General features: G+C 37.8%; 2 protein-coding genes across 2 annotated transcripts; both read right to left on the bottom strand.

The window, feature by feature from the left end:
- Positions 1–577: 577 nt before the first annotated feature.
- Positions 578–2,431, bottom strand: PNM1 (Pentatricopeptide repeat (PPR) superfamily protein). The gene has a single exon (XM_008241872.2). The coding sequence runs from the start codon at positions 2,349–2,351 to the stop codon at positions 756–758; it is 1,596 nt and encodes a 531-aa protein (XP_008240094.2). The 5' UTR covers positions 2,352–2,431; the 3' UTR covers positions 578–755.
- Positions 2,432–6,202: 3,771 nt separating this feature from the next.
- CYP78A10 (cytochrome P450, family 78, subfamily A, polypeptide 10) lies at positions 6,203–8,626 on the bottom strand. Its single transcript, XM_008241890.3, has 2 exons — positions 7,528–8,626; positions 6,203–7,148 (listed from the first exon to the last, which is right to left on the bottom strand). The coding sequence occupies exons 1-2, from the start codon at positions 8,497–8,499 to the stop codon at positions 6,528–6,530; spliced, it is 1,593 nt and encodes a 530-aa protein (XP_008240112.2). The 5' UTR covers positions 8,500–8,626; the 3' UTR covers positions 6,203–6,527.
- Between the last annotated feature and the right edge of the window lie 3,315 nt (positions 8,627–11,941).

The following is an 11,941-nucleotide window of genomic DNA, read 5'->3' as shown; positions in this document are numbered from 1 at the left end:
TGCACGCTTTCACCAGCTGCTTGCCCTATCCACATTGCCTCTTTAATTTCTAAAAAAGATTGATCATAAATCATGAATGTTCCCAAACAAAAAGGCAAAAAAGCATGAAAGTAATTTGTCATTGCATTTCTAGCATGGTTTCTCTTTTCCCTCTCCCTGATGCGTCTTCGAAGAAATTACTGCATTAATTGTAACCTATCATCTGGAACATATACAAGTCTCCATACCAGAGAAAGGTCTTAACACCACCAGCTAAAAGAAAGTGTGCTGCGCTACTTAGCCAACAAGCCCCACAACCCATAAAATTTCCTAGACAATCATCGACGACACGACAGTGTTTAAGGCCAGGGAAACACTGTCGTTGAGCAGATTATGCGGGGCAAAAAAAGGAGGCAAAACCAGAACATCACGTATGCAAATGACAAAGTATATCTGCACCTATGGGGTTCCACAATCCAAAATATAGGCATATCGAGCAAAGAGTATCGAAAGATTATTGTCTAACACAGGTTTGGAAAGAGAATTGTCATTGTAAAGCATGCTTGTATGGAATGAAGACTGTCGAATCAAACTAGTCTGGATAGAAACTCTTTTTCTTATTTCTAATGTCACTAACTATAAGAACAAAACAAGAAAACAAATTCAACTGCATAAAACATCAAGAGAAAACAAATGATCGAACTTTAAAAAACAGAAACTCTGATCAAAACTGTCATTCCCCTTTGATAATTTGACAATTCCAACTCCTAATGACATCAGTAGGCTCGACGCATCATTTTTTTCGGCTTCTTTACAAAACTCAATCGAATTTGCTTAAGACGTCTCTTCTTCCTTGCCATCTTCTCAGGAAAAGTTTCCCGCTTCTTCTCCTTCTTCGCAGCCTTTGGCTTCTTCTTCAAGAATCTCGGATCCGCCTGATATGCCTTTTGTGTCAAAGCCACCCCTCTCTTTTGAGCCTCATTAAACAGGGCAGTGGCTCTATCAGCACGGTTGTGAGCATACAGTTTTCCGATCAACAGATCATAACTCTTGATCCCAGGCTCACATCCATCCTCCTTCATCTTCTTGAAAACACGCATAGCATGATCAATCCTCTCAATACCACACAAAATCTTCATGAATCCATAGTAGGCCTTCTTATCAAGAGCCCCACCGAACCCGGCCGACTTCATCCTATCAATCATTTCATCCCCTTCCCCAATCCTCGCTGCCTGATACAAGCTTCTGATCAACACAAGGAACGTAGTTTCATTTGGATAACAACCCCACTGACCCATTCTATGAAACAAGTTCAAAGCATCCTCGGTCTTCCTAAGCTTACACAAATTACTAATCAACACATTGAAAGTCTCCGCATTTCTTGGAACCCCATGAGTGTCCATATCCACCAAGATTTGCTCGGCCTCCAAATGAAGGCGAAAAGGATCCTTTTTCCTACAAAGCTTAGAAACGCAGTCAAGAATGGCATTGTAAGCAGTGGTACCAATCTCAAACCCTCCTCTATACATCTCCCCAGCCAATCTTCGAGCCTCCTCAAGCTTCCCATCAATACACCAACCCTTGATAAGCAAATCACAAATATACTCATCAGGGAAAAACTCATTGGCCAAACTTTTCACCATTTTCTCAGCATTACTCGCAAACCCATTTTCACAAAGCTTCTCCACCACCAATCTAAGCGAAGCTTTGTCCCTCTTAAGCCCATAGTCCTTCTCCATCCTCTCAAAGAAAGAAACAGCCTGTGCGGGCCTCCCAGCTCTCACCAGCCTATCAATGGAGGAAGCAAAGGTTTTGGGCCCAGCAACCCCACCTGCACTAACAATCACATCATGGGTCGCCTTGAAATCCTTTCTCCTACCAAAATAATCCACAAAATACGAGAGGGTCTCATCGGTGTGCTCAAAAGTAGGGTTTGAGATGAGCCAATCGTTAAACCCTATAACTGCACGGCCGGCATCAGGGGACAGATTGAGCACGGACTGGACCAGGGAAGGAGTCGGGGTGATGTGGGAGAAGCTCAATTGTAGGCGTTGGGTAACAGAGAGAGGATCGGAGCTAGGGTCTATGAGGAGTTCAGAGGAGAGAGACTGAGCTAATTGGGATTGATCCGAGTCGTGGGCTGGTGAGGTTGAGGAAGAAAAGGTTTTAGAGACACAGAAATGAAGAAGAGAGAGAAAGTGAGAGCTTGCTGTTGTGGTAATGGCTGGTTGGGCATAGTGGAAATGGGTGGGTTTTCTTGAGTGAAACAGAATGTGGGTTTGAATAGTTGGAGAAGAAGATGGTGATGAAGACGAGGTAGAGAGGTAGCGGAGCAAGAGTCTCCGGAGTTGCAGAGGCTGTAAAGGCCGCATTTTGACAGAGACGGAGGTGAAGAAGCTCACTGTGAGAGGAGAGATTTTGATTCTTGAAGGAGGAAGTAATGAAAACCTAAACGTTCGTGCATTACCAGAACGCAGCGTTTTGATGACTTTCTATTAATTGGGCTGCTCTTAGAACCTAGCTGGGTAGGCAAACATTAGGCCCAATAAGAAAGACATTAACCCTACTAAAGCAATATGGGTCAGCTCAAACAGTTCAAACAACGGGTCATAATATGTCCGCTATCTATCCGATTTGATTTTGTTGGGCTTTAAACCCACAAATAATCTTCTTTATTTTTTTTTCTGGATCGAACAAAATCGTTCTTGTAATAAGGATTCAAGTAATTAGGAGATTTATCTCTGCACTTGACCTGAGGTCCTATGCTTGTGTAAAAATATTTTTAAAAAATCAACAAACAAAATCATTCTTGTGCGTTACTGTTTTGTATCAGACAGATTCAAACCAGAATTTGCACATGCTTCTGCACAAAAGTAGTGTACTTTATGTGTTTGATAATTCAAATGGAAAGACATGGATACGGATGTGATTAAACTCTCTAAGTCGCTCTTGTGTGTGACTAGGCTAGGAAATGCTACCTATATCCAACTGATGATAACCAGCACCGACTTATAATTCATTACTCATCACAAGCTTTTTAACTCAAAGTAGCTATGCTTTGCAGACCTAAACATCTTTTGGCGGCTAACACATGACATGAGCAGTGAAATTAATCTCAGAAACTACCCAAATGTATCTTTTAGCAACTTAATTATCTCACTAATTTTATATTCAAATTAAGGGGCCTTGTTGCGCGCGCATATTGAACTTGTTGCACACCATTATATGTGTTAGATTGCCAAAGGGTTAGTACTGATCTGATCACAGACACAACCTTTTTTTTCTTCTTTTTTTGAGTCAGAAAAGTGAGAAATAGCAGTGCTCTCTCTCTCTCTCTCTCTCTCTCTCCGCGTAACCATCATTGCTGTGATTGTCATCATTATAATCACATATAATTAATGATAAAGATGGCGAAGAAGGGACGCATAATTAGGCATGTAGAATGTACATGTCTGTGTGGATCCCATTTCACACTAAGATCTAAGATAGCATAAACAAAGATAGCAGCTAACTTATTTGGACCTGCATATGTACTCAAAGGAATATAATTAGCTATCCAAGTGTGAACCCTTTGGCACAGCAAAACAACTAGTTTGATTAAAAATTCATGTGCCCTACAACAGGGTCTGGTTTTTCTTCCTACCTGGGATCACGAAGACAAGTTTCGATTGATCCCTTCGGTTGGCATCACTTATTTATGCATGTCTAATTAGTAATTATAATGCTAAGCACTATAATTAGTGGTCCATATGGGAAGTTTTCTCAAATTGTGTTCAGCTTTAGCATGTTAAAGCAGATGTTGGAGAAGCATCCAACAAGAGAATATAATGAACACACACAATAAACAAATTACTTGATGATGACTAGCCACTTTAATCCGCTTGAAATTATGTAAAGCGTTGCGTAGTACAAATATTATAACCATTTTAAAAAATAAAGAAAGAAATTCAGCTCTTAGAATATTTATGTGTGTGGTTAGGGTGGCGGATGATGATTTGCTCGAATGTGCCTCTTCTTTAGGGCTTTCGAACCTCTAGGGTTTTCTAGCAGAGTAGGCAGCCCTGGTTTGTGTAGTACATATTCTTTATTGAAAACTTGGCTTAATTACCCAAAATCATGACCTCCTCATGGCAAGCATGAAGATCAGTGTGGGCCTCATCTGCCATGCATGCTTGTAATGGTGATCACTTTTAAAATTCTTTTAAATGCTTTTTCTATTTTCTAAATTGTCGAAGAAATTTTCAATTCCGTGCTTGTGTACGTGTACATAGAGAGAGATTTAGTTAAGGGATCTCTCAAATATGTTTATTTGAAGAACACCATTGTAAATCCCACTACATATTATATTTCAAATATCCGAATTGTTTAGTTTTTAGATATTCTCTCAAATATCATTTCTACAAAAAAGTCACTTAAACCCCTAAGAATTTGACCACTCAGTTAATAATACCGTGCATAACAACTAGACAGTAGTGTTGGATACTGCCTCAATATAATTAGTTCCAACTATATGCCTTATTTGTTGATGTTTCCACATGTGGAAAGGAACAAAGCAAACCTAGATAGGCATCTTTAAATGCAATGAGAGGTCATAAGAAAAAAAGAACCTTTGCATTGGCTGCAGCCACATCTGACTTATTTTAAATTGGCTAATTATTACTTAAAATTGGTATGCAAGCAAAGGCAGTCGTAACATTCAGTCTTAGCTAGTAATATTTAAATAGGGAAAATATAAAAGGCTTAGAGAATAAGGTGAGGAGACTGATGATTATTGGTGGTCAAATTAAAGGATGATTCCTTTCCTTTTTTCAATAGAAATTCTAGGGTTGTATTCATAATTCAGTCAAAAAAGCCACCGACCACAAGAGTCAATACAAACTAACCACAAAAGGTTATTACAATAATGGAGCTGTTACACGATCTTATTTATTTTGTATTTAACACAACATTTGCAACCCACAAAAAAAAAAAAAAAAAAAAAACAAAACCAAAAAAAAACCTCGAAAATACTGGCTAGCCAGCTAGCTAGATGCCAATTAGTGACTCATAATTCTTTATGAAACTTTTTGCATCCAATACCTTCTGGCATATATCCATGCGTGATGATACGGAAAGTTTTGTGCCCAAAAAAAGTACAGATTTTGTTAACATGACATGATATCGCAGCCATACATACATGATCATGTGGCAAGAATCATGAAAAATATATGGGTTTTTTGAATTATATGAGAGCCAATTATACATATGTAGCAAAGATAGTGATATTTTCGTCATCGGATTCTTATGTACGGATGATATGCCATTTGCTGCTGAACGTATTCACTATACGTAAAATCCGGCCACACCACAAGTTGTTGCATTATTTTTCATATGTTTTCTTTTCCTTCTTTTATGATGGTGAGATTTGAGAATTTGATACAAGGGATAGGAGGAGGAAAGGAATATATAGGGATGGGGGTGTGACTGAGAATCACTTAAAAAGAGAAGAAGGCCAAAAGCAACTTGCATGCATTGATGTGGTCTGGGGATAAAATATATGCAAAAATAGGGTTGGTTAATTGGATATTCAAATCTGTTTGCATCTTTCTTTATAGCTAGAAAAAAAAGGAGCAAAGCTTTTCACAGGCACATCTTCACCAAGATATATTCTTCAGAAGGATTTGGATCTCATAAAAGAGGTGAGCGAGGTGAGAGGTGAGCCATATCATTGTTTGGTTCAGGTTCTTATTCCTTAATCATTTAAAATCTTCTGCAATATCAATCCTAATGATCAAAATAACCCTTTTTATTAGCTATAATCACAGCTAGCCCTAGATTAAGGAATCTTAGCCCTTAATTATTTTCCCTCTTTATAATTTTCACATTCAAAATGCTATACGAGATCGATCGTAGAAGATATGGAAAGAAAAGCATTGCAAGAATAAAGAGGGGGGAGTAAAAGGGAAGGCCAATGTTCATGCATACACACAATGACAAATATGTTGCGAACCAACGAATGAAGTTGTTGTGGACATACTTGAAATTTAAAAGAAGAAAAAAATGTAATTTGGACCACCATCACCATGCATGTATGGAGGATCAATTAATTTGCACCCAATATCTCTAATTAATTCGCAATTAGGATTTAATTAATTATATGATGCTTCGGTCCTCTAGATTAAATAATAATGAAGGCTCCATTATCATTTCTTGCTCATCACTTAAGCAGAGATTAACAATGAAATTAAGGACAAAGGCAACTGGCATTGCATTGATATATAAATGACAAAAAAAGTTTACAAGAAAGTTCCACAAGCCCTGCATATAACAAAGATAGAAGTAACCCAAACCCAAGCTAAGTCTTGTTAATCAAAGTAACCTAAAGTTCACATGCCCTACCCTTTTTTTTATTTTTATTTTTATTTTCGAAGAACCAGAGGCCCTTCCTATCTAACAAAAGCCTAGCTAATTAAAGCTTTTAACATAGTAAATGATCAACTTATTTGATCTCCACCATAGGGCTAGCTAGCCTAATTAACAAACATGCACCACAAGTAAATAGCATTTGATCAGATCACAACCCTAGTAACAGCCTTGCAGACAAGAGAGTGCTTCATTTCCAGAGAAAGTTTCAAGGTCTCAGACAAGTCGACACCTGCAGACTGATCATCACAAGGGACCCACTTGAAGCTCTGCAGCAACTGAGCAAGCCACAGCTCCACAGTGGCCAAGCCCATGGCTTTACCAGGACAGGTTCTTCTTCCAGAGCCAAAAGGAGCCAGCCTTAAATCAGAGCCCATAATGGGAACATCTTCATTCATGATGAACCTCTCTGGTTTGAATTCGTTGGGATCAGACCAGATCTTCTCATCATGTGTAATAGCAAACATGTTGACCATGGCAGTGGTGCCTGCTGGGATGAAGTGATGACCTAAGTGAGTGTCATGGATGGCAAGCCTGGCCCAGGACAAGAGGGGTCCTGGTGGATGCATTCTAAGGGTTTCCTTGACTATGGCATGGAGGTAGGGAAGGTTGGGGAGGTCAGAATCTGATACAGACCGGTTACCGGTGCCTACAACGGTGTCAATCTCTGACTGGGCCTTGGCTTGGATATCTGGGTGTAGAACCATTCTTGCAAGAATCCACTCCAGGAGTATTGCCACTGTATCAGTCCCTCTGAAGATCATTTCCTGAAGTAATGAAATAAAACGTTCATCCTAGCTTATAATGATTATTGTCCTCTTAAATGAATTGGAAAGAAAATAAAATCCCATTATTGTCATCAATGAAATATTAAAACATGACAGTTTCATGATTGGATGAACAAAAGAGAAACTTGTAAAATATGTTTGGATAATAACAAAACAGAAAACAATGGATTCAGAAAACAAGACATGTATAAAATTCTCTTTGCAAAAAGAATAATTGATAGCAAATAGAGAACTGCATAAGAAAATTGGTTTTTAACATAAAGAATCTGAAAACTAACCAGAATAACAATCTAATGAGAAAACGTTTCAAGTATTTCATATACATGTACTTCATTTAAAATGAAAAAAACAAACTTACCCACAGAACTGCAATCATATCAGAGTCGCTGAGTCTGTTCTCCTCCAAATCAAGAAGCACGTCAACAAAATCACCACTTTCATGATCAGCACCCGCAACTCTCTTCACCCTATGCTCCTCTATGATTTTCCCAACAAAAACATTCACTTTTGCCACCAATTTCTTGCACCTCTTCCTCACACCTTGCAAGTCCAACAAACCCAAAAGAGGAAAGTGGTCACTCCAATTGAAAATCCCAAGCAACTCATACCCTTTACTCACCAACTCCTCGAGCTCATGAGCCTCGCCATCATTTTCACACCCTTCTCCAAACTCATAGCTCCTTCCAAAAACACTCATCATGACATTGTTCAAAGACCCAAAGTGTAACACTTTCCTAACCTCGACCTCACCAGCCCTCTCCATCAAGGCCTTCATCTCCTCCACCATTTTGTGCCCGATATTTTCCCGAAACAACCCGAAACTAGCGATTCTTTTCGGGCTGAACAAATGGGTGGCCGAGATTCTCCTCAAGTTCCTCCAATACTCCCCAAAAGGGGCAAAGCCCATTGCTTTATGGAACAAAAGCTCATAAGCAGACTCTTTAATGGGCCGGTCAGCGAACGCAGAGCTATTCAAGAGCTCTTTAGCTGTATCAGGGTGGCTGGAGATGACAAAACGAGTAAACCCAACAGAGAATGCCATTAAAGGTTTGGCCTTTGAGGTCTCAGCAAGCCTAGCTAGAACTCTGTGAGTCAGAGAGCCAGTGAAGGCCAAGACCAACCCAAGAACAGGAAGGCCAGAAGGACCAGGGATGGCAGTTTTTGAAGGGTGTTGAGCTCTGGACTTGGACAAAGCCCAAGCAAGGCCACCAGGTGAGAGCCAAAAGGAGAAAACAGAGACGAAGAGGAAGACACAGAGAAACAACTCCAAGCTTAAGACTGATGAAAACCCAGTTGGTGGAATGAAGAGAGAGTTGGGCTCCATGGACATTTTTTTGACTCCCTGCTCTTTTTCTTAGTGTTTGGTTAGTCAGAAAATGAGCGAGAATATGAAAAGGCAAAGCTTAGGAAACAAGAAAGCCAAGTGGGATTAAAGCTGAGGAGAGGTTGTGGTGTGAGGAAGAGAAAGAAGAGTGTGATGAGTTATATAGAGGGAAATGTGACTCTTCAAGTATTTTAACAGCCGTAAACATTAATTTTACTGCGGTCTCCTAGAAGAATGAATTATGAAATTATGATGCCTTGCTCAATTTTTCGTGGACGGATTTACCCCCGGGTGAAAATGAAGAATCAAACTCTGGTATTTGCGCCGTCTCTTTCGGAAAATATTATGATTCTGATATGCTTTTTCATTTTGTTTCTTGCTTTACCTTGCCCCACATTTATGTATGGAAGTGGAATTGTGCGTACGTTCGATAAGTTAGTTGACGGCATGACAGAGGCCATATGGCATCTGAGAGGTCCATAATGTCAAAATCAATTTAATAAGAAAATCTCAGCCGTTCAATTTTATTTTATTTTTTGGGTCGGAACAGCCGTTCCAGTGTTTATAGCTTTGTTGTTCGTTTGGGGTTTAATTCTATAAGTTAATTATATTTTAGTGTTCTTATTTATTTGGTGTTTGGTGGTTCAGTCATTTATTTGACAGTTTTGTTAGAATTTATTTGAGTTTTTATGAGATTGAATAAATAGGATTATTATGGTCATTTTACTTTGTGATGCCTTGTACAAGATGATGGGATGCTAGAGTTGAAGGACAAGAGATGAGAGGGACATTTCATATAAACAGGAACTGCGCTCGATGGCGCCAAGACGACGGCGGGGTCGAATCGCTTCCAAACCGCATAAATCCGGCCAAATTTTTCGCCACCTAACTGTTTATCTCTCTCTCTCTCTCTTGTCGAATCTCACTCTCTACTTTTGGGTTAGAAATATGACTATGTTCTTAAGGACGAGGCTTCTAGTTTATGGAAATTCATGTTCGCAAAGAAAAAAAATAAGGAACAAATAAATTTTTGTGTGCCTCTTACATCGAGTGACATTTTTGTGCTTGTTATAGAAGAGAATTGAAGCATTTTGGATACTCTTTAATTTTGTTCTTCCTACACAATTTTTGTAGTCGTGTAATATAAAATTATACAAGAATAGTGATGATGCAAAATTAGTGAAATGTCAATCACTGTAATTTTATTGTACCTAACTTCTCTTATAATCTAAAATTTAATTTTGTAGCAAATAAGGGGCTTAATTGTATAAAAGGATTCAGAAATAGTTAATGCAATTTCATGCCCAGATTTATTGCATACTTATAAGCATATACAATGCTAAATTAACAGAATATGGGTTAGAAAAACTTGAAAAATTGGTCGAGGCAAGTACTTGCCATGTCTTTAAGACAATTTACACCTCATTATAATGCTTATGGTTGATCGTCGCTTGTCTGCTAAGATACAATGACCACAATGATCTCTAATATTAGTGCACTATTTATACGAATTTGCAAGTGTCACAATTACTTATAACATGTGTGAGACTTGCCCTATTTATAGATGATGAAGAGCCATTTCCCAAAGTGTGTGACTTTTAAAGTCAAGTGTGCATCTTTTAACTTAAAATGACTTTTAAAGCCATTTCCCATATGTTAGGATCTCTAGTAAGTTAGGTTGGATATCCATTATAACGACTTTTAAGATTTAGGCTTATAAACTCATTCCCCTCGATGATCAACTAACTCTCAAATCATACCACTATTAATTGGATTCATTAGGTTGACTATAAGCTTATGGTGTTAGCGAGATTGAATAAAAACAAATTTGTGATATCTCCCTTTTTATTTTGTACTGTTCGTATCCTAGCCCTTGATACAAAACTGGACATATATTGGCACCAAATATGGTTCATGATGCTGTGAGTGTATGTTACCATCAACAGTACTCTCAAGTTCTTTTTTAAAGTATACATACTTGTGGCTCTAAACGCAGACAGATATATGAATTTATTTATTTTATGTGCTGATTTATAAACTTTTTAGTCCTTTCTGATGACTGACCAACGCATTCAATGAGTCGTAGTGATGACGTTGTGCAATTGAAAATTACATGAAAGTTTATTGTATTTATATATACATAAGTACGTAATTTCCATGAAAGTTTCTTCCAATTCGAACTAATTCATCAATTTGTCAAGTTGTCTTGTTTAATCAAATTCCTCTCATTGTTTATATATATATATATATATATATATGCACTATTGTTTTACTTTTATATTCCAAGATCAATATTTAATAATTTAAAGGGCTTTATGGCATGTTTGGTATCCTACTTGAATCCAATTTTATAAACTCTATTTTTTTTGTCGAAACTTATCCAATTTTATAAACTCAAAAACATATTTCAAATCCAAAACCACAAAAACAGGTTTGGTAGACCCATTTTTAAAAACTCAAACCCAAGAAAAACTCAAAAAACACCTCTATTATTTAAAAAAAGAAAAAAAGAAAGAAGAGGTTTTATAGTTATTTTTTTCTCTCTCTCCTTCCTCTCTTCACTCTTTCTCTCTCCTCCCTCTCTGCACGCTCCACGCTCTCTCTCCTCTCTCTCTCTCTCTCTCTCTCTCATCACTATTGAAAACTCATGTTTTTAAAAAATAAAAAATAAAAAAATCATATATTTTTAATTTATTTTTTTGAGTAGCCTTAAGTTTCAATTCAAGAAAATGAGAGGGATGTGTGAAGCACTGTCTATATAGATTTGTGTATATTGTGCTATTTGCTATGAATTCTGATTCTAATTTCCTCGCCAACAGTACCATCATTATTCTAAATTAGTTTGTGACTGCTCACAAGTCATAAATATCATCTTATGTTGATTCTCATGTATTTTTCTCTTATGCGGACATTCGCACGTTATTATTGTGTGAATGTCATATATTTTTTACTATCTATTCATGCTTTTTTTCTGTTTACAATTGCACACGTGCGTATAAGAGAATAACTATACAGTAATTCAACATTTCATGAATAGTGTAGACGAATCATAAGTTATTTTATTAGTTGCAGTACTTTATGTGAACAGACCTATATATATATAGTTTAAATTACCACGAAATTGAAGTGATCAATTTCCACGACACAAAACCGCGTTGCATGCATTTGGCGCCATGCCACCCCCAAGTCCTCTAGCTAATGGCTGTAATTAATTTAAGGAAGATGTCTAGGAAATGACATAAAAATTTACAAAACATGCTTGTCATATTGACTAATTGTCGCGTGGCTGCCAACTGTAGCTTTTGACCAAAGTGAACCAAAACCCAACTGGTAATTTCTTCCCAACTGTAGCTTTTGCCGAAGCCATGCTAGCTGCACCAGAAAGCATTCATCGTGTCTGCCAAACTAAATCTGGAGGGCCAATTATCGCTGCATGGACATGCTTAAT

Source organism: Prunus mume, linkage group LG7, assembly GCF_029339155.1.
Source record: "Prunus mume cultivar Tortuosa linkage group LG7, ASM2933915v1, whole genome shotgun sequence".
NCBI classification, from domain to species: Eukaryota; Viridiplantae; Streptophyta; class Magnoliopsida; order Rosales; family Rosaceae; genus Prunus; species Prunus mume.
Note: the sequence above shows the minus strand (reverse complement) of the source record. Positions and strands in the feature narration are given on the sequence as shown.

Bases quoted from the DNA above. Each gene is read 5' to 3' on its own strand.
- CYP78A10 (XM_008241890.3), bottom strand. From the start codon at position 8,499: ATGTCCATGGAGCCCAACTCTCTCTTCATTCCACCAACTGGGTTTTCA. The intron at 7,149-7,527 runs GTAAGTTTGTTT...TCATTACTTCAG, and splicing joins ATATGATTGCAGTTCTGTGG to GAAATGATCTTCAGAGGGAC.
- PNM1 (XM_008241872.2), bottom strand. From the start codon at position 2,351: ATGCGGCCTTTACAGCCTCTGCAACTCCGGAGACTCTTGCTCCGCTAC.